The sequence below is a fragment of the Mirounga angustirostris genome, unplaced genomic scaffold (genome assembly GCF_029215605.1).
Source record: "Mirounga angustirostris isolate CCGP_5_RB_7025 unplaced genomic scaffold, mMirAng1.0.hap1 SCAF_7, whole genome shotgun sequence".
Classification (NCBI taxonomy): domain Eukaryota; kingdom Metazoa; phylum Chordata; class Mammalia; order Carnivora; family Phocidae; genus Mirounga; species Mirounga angustirostris.
In genome coordinates this window covers 33,497,656-33,523,045 of record NW_026991715.1, presented here as the reverse complement: position 1 = coordinate 33,523,045, position 25,390 = coordinate 33,497,656, and the positions used below count along the sequence as shown (strand labels likewise).

Below are 25,390 nucleotides of genomic sequence, written 5' to 3'. Positions count from 1 at the left end.
CTGGCCAGGCCCTGACGACAGTAGAGAAGGTGGCCCCAGGTGAGAGAAGGTCCCTGGAGGTCCGGGTTCTGAGGCAGAGGGTACAATCGGGCAGGCAAGAATGTTCCAGAACCAGCCATTTCCCGATTAACAGCACTTTCACCACGCCAGCCGGGCTGGCTGTTTCTGCTTGACCCCCCCCCTTTCAGGATCTGCCAGACCTGACTCCCCAAGAGATCCCGACTCTCAGTGTCCCCGGGCCATCCTTCTTCCTTCCCAGGGTGGCTCCACATCACCCCTGCCCAGCAACAGCCCCCAAGCCAGCCCCCTCAAACCGGAGAGCAAGAAGCCAGCGGTGCTTCGTGACACAAACATGCATTCGTTTTATTCACAAAACAGCCTGGTTTCCTAAAACAATACAAACAGCATGTTCATCAGCAGGAAGCTGGCCGTGGGCAAGGGGGCCCAGGCCGCAGGGCCCCCCCCCCGGGGCACCCACACCCACCGGCAGGGGGCCACGCAAAGAAGCCCTTTCTTCTGTGGCCATGAGCAAGGCCAGAAAAAAAGGACTTATTTTCTCTAAGGGAAGTAGCCAGGATCGGAAATATCGAGACATGGGCTCCCCAGATCTCAATGGATAAAGGAACAGAACTTTCATTTTCGCAAAATCATTGTTGTCGGGGTGGGGGATCCCATTCTGGGGACCGCGAGTGCAGCGTGGGCAGCCCGGGCGCAGGGGTGGGGGGGCTGCTCCCTCCCCCTCTGTGAGCTCCTGGCCGCAGCTCGGCCCGCGTGGATGGGTACAGAGGGGCTTCGCCGCGGCGCCATCAACATTCTCTTTATAAACGTGAGTGGATTCTCCAGGCAAACTATGCACTATTTCATGGTCGGAAAGAATCAAAGGAAGTTTAAATGAGGGTGGAGTTAAACTGTGCTAAATTACAGTAGTGCTTATTAGTAACTAGATTTCAAAAGGTTACAGAAAATTTACATTCTCTACACAAAAACTGCATCTCCTGCACAGACAACATCGACATCGACAACAGGAAGGAAACTGATTGTCCATTCTTTGCCCAGGAAGTCTCGGTACTTTATAGATTCGTCGCTACCTCTTTTTTTGTTGTTGTTGTTGTTCTTCCGAAAAAGCAGTTAAAATTTTTTTTTCCTTTTTCTTTTTATACTAGGGACGTGGAGATGTTAAAACGACAACAAAAAATATATATATAAAAACAGGAATGAAATCTGTGAGAGAATATTTTTGGTTCTAAAGACGGGTGCATCCGTTTGTCTTCGCCCGAATCCCTTGCCGGAGACCACACGAGCAGTGACATTGCACGGAGAGGGCAAGCTTTGGGTTCCCGCCGCCGTCACTGAAACCACCGGAAGGCGGCTCCCGTCGGAAGCATCACCTTCTGAAGGCGGGGGCGGGAGACAAAAACAAGGAGAGAGTTCAGTCAGGGTCCGGCGGGGCCTGGTGCAAAGACGCTCCCCCGTGGAGGGCCTCGTGGCGGAGGGACGGGCCTGGAGTAAAGGCAGCCACCCCGTGGAGTTCCTGCCATCCTGACCGGGCCAGAGAAGAAGCCTTGACCCGCGGGGCCGCTGCAGGGCCCGGAGCACCCCGAGGCCCCCTGAGCCACTGTGTCCAGGAACCCTCCTCCTTCCAAACAGGAAGACCCATTCCCCCGGTCCAGAGGCCACGCGCGCCAGGTGGCTGTGGTGCGTCTGGGGGCTGTGTGCGTGGTTCTGTCGAACGAGCGTGGCAGCGTGCGCACCGGCTGCCCGTGTGGATGTGCACCCCGAGCTGGGCCACGGTGGCTAGTGCGTGTGCGGCTGGGGTGGGGACGAGGGAGACCGGCTGTGTTAAGAGGCTACGTCTATAGAAAGACTGTGGACTGGGCAGGGAGGGGTGTGTGCGTGCGTGTGTGTGTGTTTGTCTACAAGAGATGAGAGCGGGTGCCTTTGCGTGCATATAGGTGTGTTCTCTGGGCAGGAGAGCAGATATATGAGGTTTGGGCCTTGGGGGTGGGGAGTAGCCACGGCTGGGATGTCATTGTTTTCCAACCATTCTGAACATTTGCGTCCAGCCCACTCATAGAGGGGCGGGGCCGGGGCCGGGACAGCAGGCTGAAAAGATGCTTTTGTACCAGGCCTGGCACCACCGCTAGGCTGCCACGGCTGGGGGCACAGGGACAAGCTCTGCCATGAGCGTGGAGAGAAAGCAGCATGGGAACCCTTCTGCCTGCTCTAAGCCCCTTCCTGTGCAGGCTGCCTTGGCCTAGACCATGCGGCTATGTGGTGATTTCCCCGGAAAGCCAATCATCCCACAGTGGACAGGCCTGGCCTACACCCCAAGATCACAACCACCCCCTCACCCTAGGCCCATAGGACCCCTGGCCATTTACCTACACAGCCAGACTGACCTCAGGGCCCCAAGAAACCCCAAATCCGTCAACGAGATATCTAGACGCAGGGTTCTCCCAGGCCTCGGGGCAGGGCAGTGAGCACCGGGGCGGCCTTAGGGGAAAGGCTGGGCTCTGAAGGGGTGAGTGAGGGGCTTTACCCCTTAAAGCCACATGGCCCACAGGACAGAACCCCTCAGGTGGGGCAAGGGAAAGCCCCAGAATCTTAGGGCACAGACTGGAAACTTTAGGATACGTCTGAAAGTCAGAAACTTGGGACCTCAATGGCTGGCCCAAAACTCCAGGAAGGGGTTCAGAATCCTTGGGCCTGGCCGGAAATGCGAGGCCCCCGCCTGGAACTCGATGCTTGCCTTGCGAACTACGACCTAATGAGATCTCAGGATGTGGTGCTGACTTTCTGGGCGATGAACTGGTGTCTGGGAGCCTGCTCCAGAACCCCAGAGCCCAGGGATTGGCTGAGCACCCCCCAGACACTGGCCCAGGTAGGAAAAGGAGGGTTGGGGGGGTGGGGTGGGTTTGGACTGCCAGACAGACACAAGAGCCCACACACCTCCCTCTAAGGCGTCGTTACCTCCAGAGCAGCGGAAGGCTTCTTTTTGAGTTCCTCACATTTTCTGAATTTGCAAATCTGATGGCCAGTCTTTCGGTTCCTACAACTGCTGCACTGCTCGCAGTTGATGCGCCGCCGGCAGGGCGCGCACATGCCGCAGCGTTTCCGCTTCTTCTTGCCCGAGCTGATGGCCGAGGCCAGCTCTCCCTGCATGGGGTACTCGGCCAGGCCGGCCATGTGCAGCGCGCTCTCGGCCAGGAACACGCCCGCCGGGGTCATGATGAAGAGGCCCGGGTTGATGGGGAAGGCGCCCAGGTAGGGGAAGTCGGACTGGCCGTTGAGGGCCTCGGCGCCCGCCACGGCCTCCATGTCGGGCAGGCCGGCGCCCGCCTCGCTCATCAGCGGCAGGTGCTCCTGCACCACGCGCTTCAGCATCTCCGTGGACTGCGCGAACTGCTGCAGCGTCAGCTGTCCCTCGGCTGCCAGCTCCGTGGCCCGTTCCGCCTTGCTCAGCAGGCTGGCCACAGCACCACTTTTGTGCTTTGAGGTAGGGTTGCTTTTGTCCACGGCCATGGCCGCCGCCAGGTCGTGCCCATTGGCCAACAGGGAGGCGGCAGCTGCGGCGGCGGCCGCCTTTTCAGCAGACTCGCCGCCCATCAGGCTGCTGCCGCCGCCGCCGCCGCCGCCGCCCCCGAAGGAAGAGTAGTGGGAGAGAGGGCGGGAGCGGCGCAGGCTCTTGTTGAGGGGTTCGCTGATGATGCCGCTCTTGTTCCGACGCTCGGGGGGCGGAGCGTCATCCGCCACCGAGGCTGGCGCGGCCGTGGCCACCGCCGCGCTCTTGTCGGCCACTCCCGCCTTGGGGCCGCCGCCGCTGTTGCTGCTGCTACTGCCACCGCTGTCCTGGGGGCTGCTGCCGAGGCTCGACATGGTGGGGCCGAGGCCCAGAGCCCACTGCTGGGGGCGGGGGGGGGGGCTGCCAACCGCGGGGCGTCCACAGACGAGCACCGGCCCGGCTGCCCACAGCACAGATGCCTGGTGGGCCCTGCTGCTCAGGGCAGGCTCATGGTCAGGTGTGCACGGGAAGGGTCTTCACTCTGTTGGGACAAGAGGGGACAGAGTCAGGGCGGCGGTAGACATCTCCTTCCCCCACATCACCACCACCACCACCACGACCAACAACGGTATCTCCGAGAGCCCACTGTAACCACCGCAAGCCCTGCTGGGCACTTATTACGCGCCAGACCCAACACGGTTAGGTATTTTTTGTGTACTATTTTTTTTTAAGGTTTTATTTATTTATTTTAGAGAGAGGGAAGATAGAAAGAGAGTGAGCAAGCACGAGTGGGGAGAGAGCAGAGGGAGAGGGACAAGCAGACAAGCAGACTGCGCTGAGCGCGGAGCCCGATGCGGGGCTCGATCCCCCACAACCCTGAGAGCATGACCTGAGCCGAAACCAAGAGTCGGACGCTTAACTGACTGAGCCACCCAGACGCCCCATTTGTACTATCTCAGTGAAGACTCACAAGCACCCTTTGAAGTGGTGGCTAATAATTCTCTATTTTGTAGATGAGGAATGCAAGGTTTAGAAGACTTGACCATGGATATACAGTTGCCGAGTGTCACGGTGGAGGCTCAGCCAGGGTCTGTACAGCCCAGATCTCCGGCCCGTTCTTCCTGGGCTGGGGGGTAGGAAACAACTGAGATGTTTATTAACCTCGGAGCGTTACAGAGTCACATTTTGCTTCCTAATCTTCCTTCCCTGACCCATCTACAAAAGGATTTGGAACAGCCTCTGCAAAGCTTGAAGGTTTAGACCAGAAGTCTGGGAAGTTGGGATGCCTGGGTGGCTGAGTAGGGGCATCCGACTCGATTTCGGCTCAAAACGTGATCTCAGGATCGTGGGATCCAGCCCTGCGTTGAGCTCTGCGCTCAGCGGGGTATCTGCTTGAGATTCTCTCTCTCTGCCCCTCCCCCTGCTTACACTCCTGTGAGTGCTCTCTCTCTAAATTAAAAAAAATCTTAAAAAAAAAAAAAAAGTCTGGGAAGCTGCTCCCAGACTCTCATTTGGCAATTCCTAATACATATGGATTATCTCAAGGCTCTGACAAGTCCTGCAGGGAAAGGAAACTGACTTAAAGAGGTTGCCAAATAGAGCACAGAATCCGTATTTCAAGGAGCATGTATCCTCCTGCTTGAGAGCAGGCAGCACTGTGCCAGAGGATAAGCCTTCTCCTGTAAGAGTGGGAGAACAAACTGTGCACATATCGGCACACGCTTCCTCCTCACTCTCTCTCTCTTTTTTAAAGATTTTATTTATTTATTTGACAGCACAAGCAGGGGGGAGCAGCAGGCTGAGGGAGAGGGAGAAGCAGGCTCCCTACTGAGCAAGGAGCCCCATGCGGGGCTCGATCCCAGGACCCTGCAATCATGACCTGAGCTGAAGGCAGATGCTTAACCGACTGAGCCACCCAGGCGCCCCCTCTTCACTCTCAAACCACAGTCGTCGTTACCTCAGACCCCACTCTTGTCTCTACTCAGGCCTCCCTGCTGTGCTCCGGCCTGGCTCCCAGATGGGTCTGGGATGAGGTCCCAGCGAGAGCCCAGAGCTGGGGTAGGCTGTGGGCAGGAGGGGCCTCTGGCTGGTGCAGGCTGGACTGAGAGTGGGTGTGACCCTCCAGGGAACAGAGCCTGTTCTTCAGCCACATCCACATTTCTGAGGTGCCCTTCCTAGGACAGAGCCTGCTCTGCTCAAGCCCCAGGATCAAGGCTTATGAGCAGCCAGGCTCCTTGGTCAGGAGCTCTGGAACGAACTGTCCAGAAGGAGTGGAATGGCAGTTTCCTCATCGGCCCTGGCTCTCTAGCATCCCTTCCTTGCCTGCCTGCCTGGCCCAGCAACCCCTGGGAGAGGGGCGGGAGGGAGGGCCCAGCCTGAGCAGCTGGTGGCTCGGGGGGGTGGAGGGGCACGCACATCTGGCCAGGGCTGTCCCGCCCTAGGCTTGGGGGCGGCACACATACATCTTTGTCCCCAGGCAACCCCACCATCCCCCAGTCACAGGACTCTTCCAGGCCTGGTCCCTGGTCCCAGGAGGTCATCTAGTCCAACCTTCTGCGCTTCCACAGGGGGAAACTGAGGCCCAAGCCGGCAGGGCCCCCTGCTCCGGGACTGCTAAGGAGTGGCCACAAGGAGGAGCGAGTGTAGGAGAGGGAAAAGCTCTGTCTCCTGAGTGAGGCAAAAATGGCAGGCATCAGCAGACAGCCAGACGCTCCCTGCCTCTCCCCAGAGGGCAATGGCCCACGTACACTCCTTTCTAGTGAAGGCAGATGGGTGGCAAGGAAGAGCTGGGCAAGCTGGCAGATTCTACCAGGACAAACCCAGGAAGGCCTGGCAGGGTGTCCAGGCTGGGCTGGGGGTACCACAGAGGTCAGAGTTGTACTGAGAGGTAGGGATCGGGTACAATAGCCGTGTTCTGTCCCACCTGCTAAGAGCTAAGCCCAGGGTGGCTCTTCAGGCCCTCCCTCAGAAATTAGCACCCCTCTAGGTGGCAGTGACCCTGGCGCGGTGTCGGAGACTAGGGCCAGTGACCATATCAGCCCATCTGAGCTCAACTACCCTGCCCTGGAGCGCACGGTGCCAGCAGGCCCAGACATGGTGAGGGAAGAAGACAGGAGAAGGCAGGAGCCCTTGGGTTGGAGAGGTGGGGGAGAGGTGGGGAGGGGGGCAGTCCGTGCCCTAGCCCCCCTGTGTGTCCCCGCCTCTGCGGCCTGCTGGCTGGTGGCAGAAATCGATAGCTGCATTAACGCTGTTCTTGCTCTCCTCCCTCCCTCCCTCCTCCCAGCTCCAGGATCTGGCTCTGTGTGCAGGGCGGGCAGGTCAATTAGAAGTCAGCTCCCTCCAACACGGGCGGGCGTTCAGGGCTGGTGCTCTGGCTGAGTCTCTCTCTGCTTTTGTCTCCATCCTGAGTCTCGTCATAGGGACCAAACCTCATGTTCTGTTCATCTGTGGCCCCTTCTTTGAATCTCTCTAACCTTTTCTTTCTTTTTTTTTTTTTTTGTCCTTCCTCAGGGACTTCCCTCTCCGAGCCCCCCAGGTCCTGGGACCTACTGAGCTATGGAGCAGAGGACGGGATATGTCATCAAACAGGTGCCGCAGGCAGAACACTGGTTTGTCAGCCACAGAAACTGAAGGTGGGGAGTACACAAGGGGGACTGGCACCCAGGTTAACTCTGTCCTCAAACCCCAGAGTGGGCAGATACCAACATCTAGTTAGTCCCCAAGGCCCGGTCTCTAAGCTTGTTCAAAATCTGCCCCTATACCTGGCTCATCTCATTTAGACCCTGGGAAGAGCTGATGCCCTGGTCCCAGTGGACCATGGACCACAGGGCTTGTCTGCCCTCCTCATGGCAGAGAGGACGTAAGACCTTCTCCCAGGCCCCAGCCCTCTACTGCAAGGCACACAGCAACCCCCTCGCAGGCCAGGAAGGGCCTGGCAGTGCCCAGGCAGCAGGGGAGGAGCTGGGGCTGCGTTGAAGCGGAGCGGGAATGAGCGGGAGGGAAAGCTGGCGGGCAGGCGGGCGGCGGCGGGCGCATCCATCATCGGCCCTGCCAGGAACGCATCCAGCCCCCAAAAAGAAATACTGCGCCTGAGGAGGGACAACAAAGGGCTCCGTTTCATCAGCAATGCGGAGCCAGCGCCCCGCCGCCCCGCCAGCCGCGGTCAGCCCACAAAGGACCCCTTTGTCCATGCAGGAGCCGGGCCGGCCGGGAGCTGGGACCAGGGGCTGACGGGCGGGGACAGAACCCAGAGGGAGGGGGGTGGGGGGGAACCAGTCCTGGAGAGCTGGGGGGTAGAGGGGGACACGGGGGGGGGTGCAGAAGAACAGAGACAGGTGGTGCAGATAGAGGATCATGAGACAGAACTCGAGGGGCGGGTCAGAGAAAGAGGAACTTGGAGAGGACAGGGCAAAGGGTCAAGGTTAGAGAACAGAGCCTCATGGGAAGCAGGAAACAGAGGGACCGGGCTCAGAGAGATCCAAGGCTCCTAGCCCAGCTCGGAGACTTGAGGTTCTGACAGACACGGAAACAGCGCTGAGGAGAATCCTAGACTCAGGGACCTAGGGACCAAGAGAAAGCAGTTGGACATGCAGAGCCCATGGCTCTAAGAGCCCCCAGCCCACTCTGGCCCACGGCAGGGGAAGCAGAGATTGCTAGGGAGGAGCCTGAGGGTCAGCGGGTTCTTGGCCTCAGGGCCTGGCCATGGGACCCAACCTCCTATGGGCTCTAGCTCACAGGCTAAGCTGGGAAGGCAGGAAGTCAAAGCTGGGGCCTCTCTCCTGACACTGGGACCATCCCCCTGCCTCTCCTCCCAGGCTCTAGCTAGCCCCAGAAGACACAGACCCACCCCTCTCCAACCAGCTCCCAGCACCAAGCGATGCTCAGGGTCCCTTAACTTACTAACCCTATCAGTCAGCATTTATTGAGCACCGACTAGATCTCAGGCTCTGTGCTCCTAAGCTTTACATGGAAACCAGGGAAATAGAAACTATTAAGCAGTTTCAGGGATGAGGAAACTGATGCTCAAAGAGGATCAAACTGTCAGGTCAAGGTCAAATGACTGGTTAGAATTTGAACCCAGAGCCCAAGTGTGTCACCCTGCTGTGTGACCACCTTTGCTCTACCTATGCAACTGACAAAGTAGCCCAGGGCAAGGTGACCCAGCCGTCCCAAGGCTGCCCCCACACCCCAGGGTTGTTACCGTGCCTGTCACCTTTATGTGGATTGGGGGGGGCGAGTTGTCACAGACCCCAGGGAGTGTCTTCACCTGGGGGACTTGGAGATGCCCAGGCAGGAACCCAGAATGCTGGGCCGGTGACATCATAATGCCAGCCGACAATGAGGTCACCAGAGGTGATAGTAATGCCCTCACTCCCACCCTGAGCCCCAGGGGAGCCAAGATTCACCCCCAGACAGAGCCTGAGCCCTTCGGGCCAGACCGCAGTGGGGGCAGGGGCCCCAGTGGGAGCGATGGTGCCGTCTGCACACAGACACGCACACAGGTGGCCCACAGTGAGATGTTCTAGAAGTTCAGCTGCACACATCCCCCTCCCGTTTCCCCAACAGCTGCCCCATGCCCGGGGGTACGGGGGAGACAGCGCAGGATCCGGACTCGGCACTGCCCTGGAGGAGTACACAGGTGCTGGGCCCAAGGTCCCATGAACCAGTATGAAATGAGAGCGGGAAGGTGACCAAGTGGAGCACTGGGGGCCTTTCTGGAGGAGGAAATGTTAGCCTGTGAGTTAAAGATGAGGAGTGGTTACCAAAGGGGACATGAGCCTGAAACGGTTCTTAAGAAAAGGGGAAGAGGGGCGCCTGGCCGGCTCAGTCGGTAGAGCATGCAACTCCTGATCTCGGGGTGGCGGGTTTGAGCCCCACGCTGAGGGCAGAGTTTACTTAAAAAAAAAAAAAAAGGGGTAAGAGGGTGTGAGGTATGGTCGTGAGGCTGGCAGGGTCCCAACTGGGCAGGGCACTGGGGCCAAGGGTAGGATTTTTTTCAAACAGCTTTACTGAGGCATGGTTTACACACTATAAAATTTAGCCATTTGTAAGTGTGCAATTCAGTGATTTTTAATAAGCTTACAGAGTCGTGCCACACCACCACCGCTGCCAAGGCCAGAGTCTGAGCAAGGCACCATCCCTCTCTTGCTCCTTTGCTGGCTAGAACAAACTTCCAGCCGTCCTTCCTGCTTGAGGGAAGGCTTCCTGGAGGAGGGTGCATTCTGGCGGGGCCTTGAGGAGCCCGAGCCACTGGCCCAGCAGGGCACACCATTCCGCCATCGTCTGGGCGGGCCAACACTGCCGACTTGCACACTCCAGCTCTTCACACTCTTCCCCACACTCCCCTGTGCGCTCCTGACATCCCTGTTACATCCTCTTCACGCCCCTCCACCCACGTTGGTGGCTGGCCTTCCTGGCCTCCAAGGGAGGTGAGATGGACAGACAGACGGATGGTGGGCAAGCCAGTGGTGGCGAAGAGAACAGACCACAGGCTCTGGTGGCTGAGCGGAGCTGAGGCTGAGCAAGCGGGGGTCAGGGGGTGGGGGCGTCGTCTCTGATTTCCATGATTCAGCCTAGGGAGTTTCCAGAAGAAAAAAAAGCTCCACTCAGGCCCAAGGCGATGCACATGGAGACACTGGTCTTGGAAGCTGGGAGAAAGGCAGCCCTCGCCCGAGAGCACAGGGCACATACCCAGCTACAGACGAGCACATACACAAAAGCACACACCCCTGATGACACCCAGCAGATGGCCCGGGGCAGGGCATGCCCTCAGCACCACTAGACTCTCCCCAAGACAGAACAGGGGGCTGGAGTCCTATTTCCCTGACCCTCTTAGACCCCTCCACCTAAGGCAGGCACAACCCCGTTGCCTGAAGAATGAAATATGCTGAAGAAAACCCTAGGAGTCCATGGGGCTCTATTCTCCCTTACAGAGCTCCCAAAAAACAGCTGGAGGAGGGGGTCAGCCCATTCCATGCAAAGGAACACTGAGGGGCCCAGGCAGGAGGTATGCCCTGACCTGGGGTTCTAGGGAGTGATCCCAGACACCTCTGATAAAGACCAAGGCTTCCTCACCAGGCACCTCCTTCAGGCCAGGTTCCCTCCCTACAAGAGTCAAAGGATCAGGAGGGCCCTTTCCTCTGTGTGACCTTGGCATATGGCCTCAGAGTCTATTTCTCTATCTGTAACATGGAACCAGGAGGATAAGAGTTACTATGTTAAGGAGGACTTCCTGTGTGCCAGACGCTATATGCTTTGTCTCAATGAGTCTTCCTACACACCTTCCGAAGGAAGATGATTATTGGCCCATTTAGAGCAAGCAATTCGATAAGCAGTTGAGAGGCAGGGAAAACAGATGCCCTCTCTATTGGGGACCCTCTGGATCTAGACTAACATTTCCCAAAGTAATGTCTGAGCTGACATCAACCTGGGGTCAGAGCCACACACTGACTTAGGACCTCCTTCCCGGTGGACAGTGCAGGAAGGTTAGCTCAGAGATAATTGGGCCACAGAACTAGAGGGGGATCTGTCCTCTTAGGGCTTGCGTGTGAGGAGCAAGGGTGTTAACAGGACCATCCAGGGGACTAGAATCCTAACGTCTAGGTTTGTGGCTCCATCCTGTCTCTTCCTGTTGATTTGACTGTGCCTTTCCCCTACAACGAGTCTCAGTTTCCCATCTGTAAAATGGAGAATGGTTCTTACTTCTTACCCCGAACTGTAGATCCCTGAGGGGGTCCATGAGGAAAAAAGTAGAGACACACAGGAAAAAAAGACTCCAGATAGTGACCCCCTCCCACCCTCCAAATCCCAGAGGACCTGAATCTGCCCATGAAGTGATCTGCAGACAGGGAAACTGAAGTCTGGAGAGAAGGTCCTGAACAGGTCCTAGGGTTGAGACCCTGTCAGGCTTATTGGGGAGAGGAGCATCTAGCTCCTTCCCAATGCTACCATCCCCCCAGAAGAAATGATGATAGCAGGTCCTCATAACACACACTCACTCTACCGGTATGGTGCTAAGCACTTTACACACATTTTCTCACTGAATTTTTTCTGTAACTCTTTAACTCATATTGTCACCCATTTACAGATGAGGCCACTGAGACTCAGGGAAGTCAAGTCACCTGCCTAAGGTCACAAGGTCAATAAGCAGCAAAGCGAGGATCTGGAACCAGGTGTGTGTGCCTCCAAGGCCTGGCTCTCCCACACTGGCCAAGGGCTCTGAGGGACACGGAAGGAGGGCTTATGGCGGGAGGCTGAGGACCAGTTCAGCCAGCCTAGGGGTTCTGGGGTGAGGGGGAGTGGCTCTCAGGCTCTGGGCAAAACACGTGAAGGCACTGCTGCAGAAGTCTGCAGCTGTACCCTAAGGCCCAGGAAAAGACAGGGGAAGGGGCTGCGGGTGGGCCGGACGGGCCAGGCTGGGCCAGAGCTCCGGGCATTCCGGCGGCCTCCGCAGGAAGCAGAATGGGACGGAAACCGGCTCCTGCCTCCTCCCCCAGAATCCTGTGGGCAGCCCAGCCGGGCCGCACAGAGGCCCTCTTTGTGCCTGCCCCAACCCGCCACCCGCGGCTGGCCCAGGGTTTTGAGTTTCCTGGGGGGGTGGGGGCCCTGTCACTGCTAAACCTCCAGCTACCTCCCCCTCTCAAGGGTGGCCACAGTGGTCCACAGCTGGTGGAGGAAGGGAGTGGATGGCCAGGGCTAGCCCAGAGACTCTGGGGGGCCCCGAGTCTGCCCACGTCTCATACCCCCAACACTTACACACCTTAATGGGGGGCTGGCGGCGGGCAGGGACCCAGGGAGAACCCGAGAGGCCATCCCCCTGAGCCGGCCTCTCTGCCAGAAGCCACGTGTCCACCTGATGTACCTGGAACCCCCCATCTCACTCCATCTTGGTGACTGGGCCCAGGTTGGTGTACATGGAGAGGCTGGCCAGGATGGTAGGGCAGTCTGTCTGCCAACCACCATTTCCCACTCTCCAGGGGCTCCCTGGACACAGAGAGCACATCGAGGGGGAGGCCTCAGGCTTCCTTCAGCATGTCAGGGACAAAAGCCTCTTGGGTGGTATAAATGTGCTCAAGGAACACTGGGCCCCGGGGAGTGAGCTCTGGCTGGAGCGCGTATCGTGAAGAGTAGCACCACAGACCGGTAGGACTGCGTGTGTCCACCCAGAAGGTGCGTCAGATACCGTACATGCCACACGCACGAGTGTGTGTGCGTGTGTGTGTGTCTGGGGGTGGGGGCTGTGCGTGTGCCCAAGTGTATGTGCACAGACTCAGATGGCACCCGGTGGGTTTGAACACTGATGTCTACACAGGGCTTACATGCCAGTGTCGGTGAAGGTCTTTGTGTGACCCCCTTGTGTGTACACGTGGAGTGCGTGCCATCTACATCCCCGGATGTAAGCATACGCCTGAGTGCGCATGTGTGCGCGCTACAGTGGTTTACACGATGGCTGGATGTCTGTGGGTTCTGCTGGTCCGTGAGCGTCAACACATTGTTGCCATGTGTATACGAGGGTGTGTGGGTGTGTGGGTGTGTGGGTGTGCACGTGCACGCACGTGCACACACACTGTGAGTTGTATCAGGGCTTCGGGGGGTTCTGAGGTGTGAGTGTGGGGCCCAACCGGGATGGGGACAGCGCAGACAGGAACTGATGCCAGGTGCTGGGGCCCCTAGGGAAACAGGAAGCTGCCCACAGGTGTGCCTGGGCTGTGGTGGGGGCTGGGCTCCACCCACGTTCAGTTTGTCCCCCTGAGAAACCAAGCCAGGGTTCCAGCAGCCGAAAGCCCGTCCCAGCCACGAGGGAGGCACCTTCCTTGCCTGTGTGCTGTTCAAGACGGAACAGCTCGGACCAGCGTCTACCCGCCCCGCCTGGCCTGAGCATGGAAAAAACTGGAAAACAAAAGCCCCCAGACCGCAGGCACTCCCTGCAGAGGCGTGGGGGAAGCAGGCAAGAGGCAGGAGGCTGAGGAGGAAGGAGGGAGGTGTCGCCGCAGCCCCGGAACACAAAAATAATGAGGCGAGAGGGGGCATGGGGCCGAGCCGGCTGGTTCCGGAGTCGCTATCTGACCTTGACAGATGCCACAGCTGGGCGCCGGGGAGAGGAGCCACGGTGCAGCACAACACCCCCCACCCCCTGCCACCTCCCCCAGGCCAGGTCGATGGACGTCCAGGCGGGGGCCCCAGCCACAGGCAGCCACCCCACCAGGTGGGAGAAGGGAGGCCTCAGAGTGCGTCCCGGCTTGGGGGGGGTGGCGGTGGGAGGGCCCGGAGGCGCGGGAGTGGGGGCAGGGCGCGGCGGGGCCCGGAGGCAGCAGTGCGGTCTCCTGAGGGCGCCGTGGCCTTCAGGTGTGGCCGTGTGTGTGAGACACACAGAGCGTGCTGTTGTGCTTGCGTAGCTGCGAGGCTGAGTGTGCGCGCGGGAGGGAAGCAGAGTGTGACTGTGTGTGTGACAGAGACAAAGATCATACTTGTGTGTGTCCTTGGGGTCACACGAGGCTGGAGAGTCAGGCTGAGGTCCCTGAAATGGGTGTGGCCACACCACTCAGGGGTGGGCACCGACCCCTCCCCTGCCCCCTTCCAGAGCCACAGCTGTCCTGGAGGGTGCAAGCCACGCTGGGGCCAAAAGAGGGAAGGAGGACAAAGAGAGCCACAGCCCCCCCCCCAACCAAGTTGTCACATGCGGATGGAGCCGAGCGGCCCCTGCGGCCCTCCCTGGCCTACTCTCCCTCCCACGGTGGTGGTGGTCCTGGGCATCAGTGACGGACACCGGGCTGGGCACCACGACTCTGGGGACCCCCATGAGGGACTGGGTGTGAGCTGCGGGAGGGGATGCTGGGCTGGAGGCGGATTAACAATTCCGAGCACTGGCTGCATAATTAAAAAATCATTACAGGCGGGCGGGCAGAGCCGAGTGTGAGCTCACGCTCAGAGCAGGCGGGGACACTGCCATGGCGCTCCCCCTCCCACTGCCTCCCCGAGGAAAAAATCCCACCTGCTAATATAATTATGGAAAAACACAAGCACAGAAATTTGGTTTCAGCAAACAACGTGCCTGAGTGCCCGGGGCCTGCCTGGCCCATCAGCACAGTGAGCAGGCCGGCCGCTCGTGCCCAGAGCTCATGGCAGTGAGGCCGGCCCTGCTGGGTCCATACTCCAGACCCGGACCACCCTCTCCCAGCTCACGAGAGACGGGAGTAGGGGCATGGCGAACCCAGCTCCTCAAATCCCAAATCCAGGAGAAAACTGGTCAGTCCTGATAGTTTACAAACAGGGAAACTAAGGCTAAGGAATCTGCATAAGGTCACTGTGTTCCTGACAAAGCGGAGGAGGAACCGGATTCCGCCGCCCGGGTGCAACAACCCCTCAGGAGCTCAGTAACCCCCCCCACCCCTTCCCCTGCATCTCCCAGCTTCCCTCTCTCATCAGCCCCCCCCCCCCTCCCCGCCAGCTCCTTCCGCTCGCTCGGTGAGTGGCTCTCTCCCTGAGACTGAACGGGACTGTCGGGGCTGTCCGACCGTGTGCCCCGGCCCGGCCCAGAGCTGCCCCCCTCCCCTGGACCCCACCGTGGGGGCGTGGGGGCGCCCCAGCCTCCCCGTTCGGGGACAGGGCGTCCTGGGCTCGTCTGGGTTAAGCCAGGCGAGCAGAGCTGGCTCCCGCCCCGCGAAGCGCGGCCAGCTCTGGGGCAGAGGCCCCAGGACGGCAGGAACAGCCGCCATCACCTCGGGCCTGGAGCGGGCGGCGGGCGGCGCGGGGAGGGGAGCCGGGCCTAATTAGTCGGCCTGGGACCCGGGGCGGGCGCCGGGGCGGCAGACGCCGCAGCCAGAGCCGCGCAGGCACGTCGGCGGCCGGGAGGCGGCGGGGAGCCGGGAGGACGCGGCGCCCCGAGACGCGGTGGGACAGGCGGCCTGGGAAGGACTGGGCCGAGGAGATTCCGCACCGAGCGGGCCTGCCTCCCCTCGTTCCTCGGGGCCACCAGGCGCAGCAATTAGAGGCTTTCAAAGTTTGTCCTTAATTGGTTTCATTTTTGCCTCATAAATGATTCATGGCCCCGGAGGTCTGCCAGGCGTGGGGGGAGTGGCAGGGGAAATTTGGGGAGGCTTTTGCCTGGAGCCAGGCCCCCTACCTGAGGCTGGGGAGGGGATGACAGGAGCTGGGGAAGCCTTGGGCAGGTGGGATCCTCCAGCAAAAATAAAAACCCAGGCCCTCTCCTTGGGGCACTAATTAGAAACTGCAACTCCTTCTCTGCAGACCAAGCTCTGTGTCCAGGCCCAGAGCCACTGCAGCTGCTGGGGCCCTGGGAGCATGAATAATAATGTAATGATAACACAGTCACAGTGTCAACAATAATAATAACCATGGCAAACACTTAAGGAGTTCTTACTAAGAAGTTCCAGGCACGGAACTAAGGACAAATGCGTTCTTTTAACCACTCTCCCACCCCCAAGCACCAGGGAGAAGTACCAAGACCCCCATTTTACAGATGAAGAAACTGAGGCTTGGAGAAATTAAGGTCTGCCCTCTGACACTGTGATGCCAGAACTCCTCACTCCCCGCTCTCAGGAGCGCAGGGCTCAAGGCTGGAGAGTGGGAACGCTGCCTGCCAGGTGGATCTGGAGCTGCAGGCCCCAGTGAGGTCGGGGAAGGTGCTGAGGCCTGCAGAAAGACCCCGGGATGCACCAGCAGCCCCACACCCACCTGGGCCAGATTACCTCTGCCCCTCAAAAGGCTGTGGTGGTCTTGGCTAAGCGATGTCCTCACAGGGCCTTAACTAGTCTATCTGTAAAATAGGAACACAGGAGCCCTATGAGCCCCGTCTAGTGCTAACTCTGTGCTGGGCATGGGAAACACAGAGATGCCATGGACCCCACCCTCAGAGAGCTCCCAGTCTAGGGGACAAATGGACAGACACACACGCAGAAGGGTTTAACAGCCTGTACAGGGCCCTGAGCACTCAGCCTATGGCCTAATGTGCTGGAGGGCAGTACCACAGAGCTTCTTGGAGGTGAGGTGGGCAGAAAAAGCTTCTCCCTTCTGACCCTATAGCCAGCTTCCACGGGAGGCTCCGGGAATGGGTGTGGCCGCTTAAACCCAAGCCTAGAGTCAGGCCTTGAAGAAATTCAGAACTACAGACCACATCGGAGTGATGTGCGATGCAAAGTGCCCAGCTCATCCTGCCTTATGATGGTCACTTTTATTCTGAAAAGCTATCAGAGGTGAGGCTTACACAATTAACTGCAGGGCCCACTGGGACCCTGGGGACGTCCTGAGGGAATGTGCTAGACCAATCTGGGAGTGAATGCTGTACGGAATGACTCCCCCTAGAGGGCCCCAGGGCTCTGGGCCGCTAGCTGTTGGCTTTTGGGGGCCTCACAAGTACCATCTCCTCTCAAGTCCCCTAGCTCCTCTGCCCCAACTCTACATGCACCACACTCCCCTCCAAAAACCCGCTGGCCTTCTCAGGCCCTGGTGCCAGCCCCGTCCCATTGGCTCCCCGCTCTCCCACTCAGCCTGGTACCAAGGCCAGACACTTCAAGCGATGATACCTCCTTGTGCCTCACCACAGCCCTATGAGTGGCTTATGTGATCATCCCCATTTCCCAAATGAGGAAAACATCTCAGAAAAGCTAAGGTACCTGCCTAACGCCGCACAGCTTGAAGGAACCCAGGTCCAAACCTCTTGAAAGCCCATGTTCCTCACCTTGCTGGCCTCCCGCAGGTCAGTATCCCTGACGTGTCCTATGGGGATCCATAGGGCTTCCATTTTCCCTGTTTTATAGATGGCCACCTCTTGCCCCAGTCCTGACCCTTCCTCAGTCTGGACAAAGCCTGTACAGAGCCCACACTCCTCCGGACGCTAGAACTTGGTCAGACTCTTGTGGTCAGGGGCCCTGCCGGGAGGTCCTAGCAATGGGGTCCTTATGTACCAGGGGAGCCCTGGCTCAGCCAACTGGACACACAGGGCAACACAAATGTCTGATGGTAGGGTTGGGGGAGGAGGCACAACGGTACCAGGCGCGCCAGGGTTGGGGGGCTGGCCACGTTCTCTGGCCCTCTCCTTTGGGAACAGAGTCAACTTTAAGGCCCCTATCACCCACACTTGGGATAGGGCTGCCTGTGGGAGCATTCCTCCCCTGGGAAGAAGCCTAAGCTTTATACACCCCCTACACCACCTTGCTGGAGGACAGAGCTGAAGAGGTGGGCAAGTCATATCCTCTCTGGGCCTCAGTTACTTTATCTGCACAATGGACCTATACCGTCCCTTGAACCCTCTGGGTAGAAGTTTAGAGGTTTCGAAAAAAGGGATTTGTAAGAAGTGGACACACCACTCAGCTGTCTGCGCTGGCTGCGGGCACTTGAGCCACTGGAGTTGGTATACAGAAGCCTGACAATGGCTTGTCGAACATGCTAACAAGCGGCTGAGTTCTCAGGATGCCCAAGTGCATCTCGCTGGCCCAGCCAACAAACACTTGCCAGGTGCCTACTCTGAGGCAGGGTACTAGTCCGCCTCTTCGTCCTCACCGTGCCTCTGCCTGGTCCACCACGACCACCCAACCAGGTCACTGGGGTCCCGCCCCCCCCCAGTCTGCCCAGGAAGCGGCGTCTCAGGCGGGTCAGCACTGACGTCATTAGGACTGGCTGGGCGTGGAGACTGCCACCTCCGGAACCACCAATTAATTAACTTTTTCAAATTAATTTCCCAAGCAAAATTCCATAATTACATCTATCTCCATCAGGCCACACTGGGCAGGCAAGAGGACCCCGCAATGAGATCAGATGTGGGTGAGGGATGACCACACCAGCCCCAGGACCAGGGCAGGGAGGTGCTGGGGGTTGGGTTTCACCCCAGCAAAGCAATTGCCTGATGTCCTTATGACTGCCGTCTGGAAGGGGAGAGAGGTGAGAAGTCAGAGCCCACCCGACCCACCCCCCAGTCAGAAGGTGGGGGGCCTCAGGGAGACTCATGCCTGCCCAGCTCATCCTGCTGCCCCCATCCCCCACCCCATGCCCCCAAACCACGGTGGGTCTTCGCAGGGCCCGGCAGCAAGCAGCACAGGCAATGCGAGGCTGAGAAGGCCGCGGCTGCAGCGCTCTAATTTCCCAAAGGGGCTGAGATTAATTAGCTCACACACAGGCGCAGAGAGGGAGAGCAGAGTGGGAGCAGGGGCGGGGAGCACCAGGCGAGGAACTGGCTGGCGCCCCTCCCTGCCCGCCCGGCAGGCAGGCGGCCTTGACAGCCTGGGTGCTCTGAAGGTCAGTGGCCAAGCCGGCTGAGCCAGCAGACTGGCGCTGTCTCCTTCCCAGAATCCCCGAGGACCGAGGTACCAAGAGGACAGCTCAGGGTGTATGTGGGGGTTCCACTGTCACCACCATCAGCGGAGTCTGTGCCAGGTGCTCTGTCTACACGATCTTGTTTTATCCCCACAGGAGCCCAAAGAGGTAAGCACCATGGTCCACCCATCTCACAGATGAGGACACTGATTCTCAGAGCGGAGTGGGGCAGTAAGTGTGGATGGTGGAGGGGAGACTAAAAAATCCAGGCTGGCCCAACTCTAGAGGCTGCCCTGCTCCCCCTGGATCCCCTGGCCAGTGTGAGGGCTGCAGGAGCCTTATGCAGGGGGGACCTGGGAACGCCAGGCGAAGGCATGTGGGTGTGTGTCTGACTAACTTCCCCTCCCCCAGAGATCGTGCATGGCAGACTCTCAGTCATTTCACAAATGCAGAAACAGACCGGAAAGGGGAAGTGACTTACCACACAGCCCAGGACCCTAAACCCAGAGTCTGCCCCTCCATTTGAGAGAACACAAACCTGACTCAGTGACCTCTAGTGAGCCCCGACCTAGGGCCACACTGTGCCTGGTGCTCTCTTTGGCTAACTGGCACACCGCTGGGGGGAGGGGGAGCTGGGGTCACTGCCGGGGCTGCCCCTGTATATAGAAGATATCTCCAGCTCAAGGACACTTTCTCAACTACTCTGTGCAGGGCTCCCTAGAGGGGAAAGGAGTCCCCAGGAAGATGGGAGCTTGGGGGATGGGGGAGGTATTAGACCCTGACCAGGCCCCCAAGTGGCTCCCACAAGCCTAGTAATTAAGTTTCCCAGAACTTATCTGCAAGGAGATCCCCCAAACCCTAAGGGGTATCAATCTGCTCCCTGGTGCATCCCCTGGCCCCCTACCGCACTCCCAATGCATCAGGCTCACCCTTCCCAGGCCTAAGGAGTCAGCAGTCCCAAGGGCCTTGGGTCCAAACCTGGGGAGTGCCCTGAGACAGCAGAGGTCCCCAGGACAGCCAGAGGCTGGGCATAGGTGGGGAGGAGGCTGGCCCAACTAGGAACATTACTCATCATGTGATTATGGAGGATGGGTAGGACCTGCCACCCCCGCCCCCAGGCACAGGTCGGGTCACAAAAGGGTCCAAGTGGGCTTTGGAATCAGGGTTTCTCTGTAGCTCCCCGCCTAGGTGACCTCAGAGAATTTGCTTGACCTTGCTAAGGCCATTCCTTGGCCTGTGAAATGCAGACGATGACAGCCCCACCCTCGTCAGGGTCCTGGAGAGGACACAAGTTCTCAATGCAGGGCAGCACACAGAAGGTGCTCAACAAATGATGGCCGTTATTATTTTTACCGCCATCATAAGCCAGCAAAAGAGTGGCAAGGACGCTTCAAGCCAGGGGTGCCAGGTAACCAAGGTTGTGGCCCCAGTTCTGTCACTGTCTGCCTTTGAGTCTGAGCCAATCCCTGTGCTTCGGTTTCCCCAGCCCCGCGGAGAGCACTCCTCCCCCGTCCCCTTACCTGCAGGAACATAGGAAGAGGAGTGGCTGGTAGAGGTCTAAAGTCTGCAAGGAGGGCAGCACTCCGCTGCCCAGGCTTGCATGCCTTTTCTGGCCACAGGAAGAACCCACCTATACATCCTGCCAACCTTTCCTTCCACCTCCCAGGCCCTAGCACAGCCCGCTCTATGTCAGCACTCCTTCTTCCATCTCCAATGGTCCCAACCGCCCCTTCACACAGGTGTGTGCCAAGTCCCTCACCACACTGCAAAGAACCCATGTGGCACCTGGAAGTCCCTGCTGAGTTTAACTTGTGGTCTTGCCATGTATTGAGGGTTGGGGAGCTGAGAATGCCTGGGATCTACGGTTGGCTCTGTTTCCTCCCATATCATAAAGCCCCCAGGAATGTCCAGACACCCAAGGACTCCACATTCCTCTCCCTGGATCCAACCCATTCCCATGCTCCCCCCTCTCTGCGACCCCAGGATCAGCCTCTTCAGTCCCGCATCTGAGCATTCCCATCTGAGAACAGCCCTAAAGAAGACTAAATCCAAGACAGTCTAATTAAGGAGTCCGTATTGTGGGGTACCACTCCCAGGAAAATGCCAGCTTTGGTGGAGCAGTCAGGTCAGGAGGAGGTCCGGACTCACCTGGAGATCCAGGTGTGTGACACAGTGAGAACCATACCCCACCACCTACTTCAGGTCCTGCAGCTTTGAGACACAGAGATAAGGCTCATACCCATTTTATAGGTGGCAAAAGTGAGGTCAGAGCAGCCCGTGACTGCAAAGTAGGCAGTGATCAAGCCAAGTTTGGAGCCTAGGCCTGTCCAACTCCAGAGTCCAAGGCTCAGGGGACATCCAGTCCTCCTGACTGACCATTGCTGTTTGTTTACTTCAGCATGCCTGGGCCCCTCTCCCCTCCCTGACCATTGTCTAGGCCTTTATGAGGGAGATATGTGTGGCCAGGAGGGGGGTAGCTGGCCTGGGCCTGAGTCCTTAACAGTCACCCGCCCCTTGAACCTCCCTCCCTGGGCTCTCTCAATCCTGTAGATGCAGAATGATCTGTAGTCTGGGTGTTGGGTGGCTGTGTCTAAAGCCCTTCATGACCATGAGGTCAGACCCATCGGACTCCATTCTCTCACCTGAAAACTGGTGTTTTTTTCAGTGTATGAAAAAGAGGTATGCCCCCAGCTCTGCCCAGTCCAGGGAAGGCAAGCCCCAGACCCACTGCGCAGAAGTCTACAGGCCCCCTGAGGGCATCCTTCCAACCCAGCAGCTCAGCCCCTCCTTGTATTCAGGTCAGCTCTATACCCATTTTGCAGGCCAGTAGACTAAGAACCAGGAAATATGTCTGAATTCTAAGTCTCAGGGTACTGGTTGCAAGGTGGGGGAGATAATGAGAGACGTGGGAGCCAAGGGAACTGAGGAAAGCAGGTGCCAGGGTGAGCAGGCAGGCTCCTGGGGCACAGCCCAGTAGGTCAAGGAGGGCCCTTCCCCAATTTCCAGCACCCCCCAATCTCCCCAGGAACCGGCCCCCTTACTGGGGGCAGCAGCTGGCCACTTGGCACTCCCCAGAAAATGGATTCTCCACGGCGTTTCTTTGCCAGGCCTTTCCTCTCCCTGGCTCCTCTGCACCTCTCCCCCACTTACCCCAACCTGCTCTGCCCAGGTCAGAGTTCCCCATCCTGGAGGGCAGGGTGGGTTTAATCACTTCCAAACCCGAGACTTGGGCCTCGGCCCCAAAGAAGGCCAAGCCGGCCCGGGGAATGGCGGAAAGAACAGCTCCCTTCCCGCACCCGCCCGACAGAACCCAGCTGACTCTACATGGCCAAGGATCAGGCCTCTTGTGTGTGACCCTAAAGGGGGGATGTGGGTAAGTGGAGCCCCCACTGCGTCGTGTGTGTGCGCGTGCACACGTGCGCGCGCACACACCAGGCGCTGTGGCGTCGGGGCTCCCGGCCCAACCCTACGGAAGCGAGCGGCCGCGGCCTGAGGATGCAGCAGCCCTCCCGCTGCTTTGCCGGAGCGGGGTCTGGGGTCCTCCCGGCAGCGCGGCACGCCCACCCCGACTCTGCGGGGCCATTTGCCTCCGTGCGTGCCGGCGTGCGTGCGCGCTCCCGGGGTGTCCACAGCTGATGCGACCGGGCCGCGCCGTGTGGGTGTCAGCTTTGTGTGCCGGGCTGTGGGGGCCTACGTGCGCTGAGTGAACGTGTCTGTCCCAAGCGTGTGCCCCGGGGTGTGCCGTGTGGGGAGTGCGTGAGTGCACTCTGCCTGCCAGGCCGCAGGGCCTCGTGGGGCTGCTAGGGATGGGGTGACTCACGTCTCCTGAGCTCATCCTGCCGCCTGCCCGCCCAGCTCACCCTGCTCTGCTGGGCTCATGGCCGCCAGCGCAAGGGGCGGGGGGGGGGGGCGGGGGGGGGTAAGGTAGGGGGAGGCGCAGGCAGACACGGCAGGGAGGCTGGCTTGATAAATAACCTGCTGCTTCCCCAGGCCTTGGAGAATGGGAGGCTGCAACACCGGGAGAAGGGGGGGAGCAGGGGGAGGCGGCCCCGGCCCGCACGGCTCCGGCTGCCCTGGCCCCCACAGCCCAGGCTGCGGCTCCGGTTCCTGTTTCATCGAAACCTGAGCTAGGAAAAGCCTATCGGGTCATCTTGCCTGTCCCGCCGGCCGCCAGGCCCAGGCAAGCTGCCCCTCAGGGGACAAGCCCGCAGCCTGGCCGCCCAGCCAGTGGGTGGTGGGTGGGGGGAGGATATTTCTGTCCAGACTAAATGCAGCTTCAGGCCTCTGTCTGCCCCCCCCACTAACAGCTGCTCCCAGGGGCCCCCTGGCTCTGCAGGGCTGACTAAATATAGTCCCCCCAACTCCAGCAAACCCCCAAAGTTCACCTCTTCCCACTGGTCCCACCCACATGAGGGCAGGGAGAAGGTGTGATCTTAGGCCAGCGTATCCCCCTCTCTGGGCTCTCAGATAGGAAACCTCAAGCGTTCCTCAGCTCTAGGCCCTAACACGCCTAACTGGTCCTGCTGCGGAGAGCAGACCACAGAGGTGACTAAATTGGGGGTCTCTGTCCAGGGAAATAAGGGGCAAGGTCCCCTCCTCCAAGTGACTCCAACCTGCTTCCGCAAAAGAATGGCTCGGGGGACCCCTCCCCAGCACTCCAAGTACCTGTAGGCTTATAAACACAGCCCCCTCCCCCCAGCCTGTTCCTTGCCCAGACTGGGCAATACCAGGCTCCTCCAATCTGCCCCAGCCGGACCCCGGCCAGGAAACAAGTTGTGCCAGGCTTGGGGGGTGGGGTGGGGGGGACACACGGGAGCATGACAGCTGCTATTTCCTGGAGGCCACAGTCGGGCACAACCCGGATTCCTGCCTGGCTCCACACTCCACCAGACAGCCTCTCCCGGGCTCCGGTCCTCAGCATGGCAGCCCCTTCCCCGGCGTCAGCACCCTATCAGACCCCAGCCAGGGGCCCCATCTCGCTGTACCGATACAGGCAGGAAGACAGTGCCAGATGTACCTTCTGCTTGGGGCTGGGGAGAATGGTGGTCTCCGCAGGGTTCAACAGGCGGGGGAGACGGCCCCACCTTCCCTCCCTCCTGCCTGCCTGCCCACCCGGCTGCTTCCCCCAGCCCCACACGCACCAAATTCCCCACATGCCTGTCTGTCTCTGACAGCTCGCGCAAATACTTGGCTGCACGGGCACCCGCTGTTCTGAGCCCGCTGCGCCTCCTCCCCTGCCTTCCCCGGGGGGCTCTGCAGACGCAGCCAGGGATGGGAGGGGGCCAGAGCCAAGAAGCTTGGTGGGCAGTGGGGGGGGGGGCGTAGGGGAGGAGGGGAGCAAAGGCAGGGAGGACCAGTCTCAATTCCAAAGCACCACCCCCGGCCCCCAAGCCTGGGGCACTGAGGGACCTGGGAGGCCACTGTGAGCCAGCTCTGGCTGGGCGGCAGCTGCCGACACCCCCACTGCCCCCCGGAACCTCCCAGGAGGACCTTCCGGAGGCCTCCCACTCGCCTCAGCCGATGAAACAGCATCTGCCACCCCCGCGGCGGCAGCTCAGGACAGGGCGGAGGGCACCACGAGGCCCCTGGGGAAGGCTTTGAAATCTGGACTATGGCCCGGCCCCCCCCGGCAGTCCTGGCCTCCCACCACAGGCCCAGCCTTAGAGCATGGTGGGGGGTGCGTTCCAGCCCTCCCGCAGTGCGAGGGGCACACCCGCCCAGCTGCCAGGCCTGGGCCATCTCCTGGGCCTTGGACTGGCTGGAGGACTTTGTTTGCCCCCAACTACCCTCCTTCCGGCTTTGCCTCGCCTCCCTCCCAGGAGACCAGTGGAGGAAACACTTCCTGAGAATGGCTGGGATTTTCCGCTGGACACTGCCTCGCTGGCAGGCTCCTTATCTCCCCCCTACCTCATTCCTTCTCCCAGAGCCACCCCTGCAGCCAAATCACACTCCTACCCCGTGTCTGCAGCCAAAGAGGCCCCCTCCCTGCCCCACGGCTCTGCTACTTGCCTCGGCCTCCCTAGTATCTCCACCACCCGGCACCTACCCAGGCAGAGCTGACACTGAATGGGACCTCATGGAATGTTGCAGATGGGTATACTGAGGTCAAGAGAGAGCCCGGTGACCTAGGCCTCCCATCCAGTGCTCTTCCTTTTACCACCACCACACTTTTCTGCCCCAGGAACCCATTCAGCATCCCCAGACTCCTGGAGGCATTAGGGTAACCCCATGCAGAACTGCTCAGTGCTTTGGGTCCAAATGCCAACATTCCCAAAGCTTCCCAACATTCTCAAAGCTTCATGGTGGTCCTGAAAAGAACCCCCAATATACTGTCTTTGTGACGCTAGACTCTGGGGTAGAGCCTCCTGTCCCCATTGCACAGATGGGGCTGCCGAGGCCCCCAGGGGAGGGGGGAGCTGCAGGCGGCCATGAATCAGAGGGGGAGCTGGGAAGCCGCCCGGCCCTGCCGGCTGTCGCTGGAAGCAACAGCCGGCATTTCCTCCTCACACTGGTGCCTCGGGAAGCGTGGGCAGCAGGCGGTGGGCAGCGGGTGGGTGGGCACCGCCGTGAGGACCCCTCCTGTGCCTACGGGCCAGCCGCAACCCCTTGCTCCCTGACTGG

General features: G+C 59.6%; 1 protein-coding gene across 2 annotated transcripts in view; it reads right to left on the bottom strand.

Annotated features, from left to right (window-relative positions):
* Positions 1-338: 338 nt before the first annotated feature.
* Positions 339-25,390, bottom strand: part of CXXC5 (CXXC finger protein 5) — a 34,875-nt gene continuing 9,823 nt past the window's right edge. For both annotated transcript variants that reach the window (XM_045893551.3, XM_045893561.2), the window contains exons 2-3: positions 2,971-4,043; positions 339-1,391 (exon numbers count right to left, since the gene is read on the bottom strand). In XM_045893551.3, the coding sequence (XP_045749507.1) occupies positions 1,347-1,391; positions 2,971-3,876 (951 nt within the window). In that variant the 5' untranslated portion in view covers positions 3,877-4,043 and the 3' untranslated portion in view covers positions 339-1,346. The remainder of the gene's footprint in view (positions 1,392-2,970; positions 4,044-25,390) is intronic.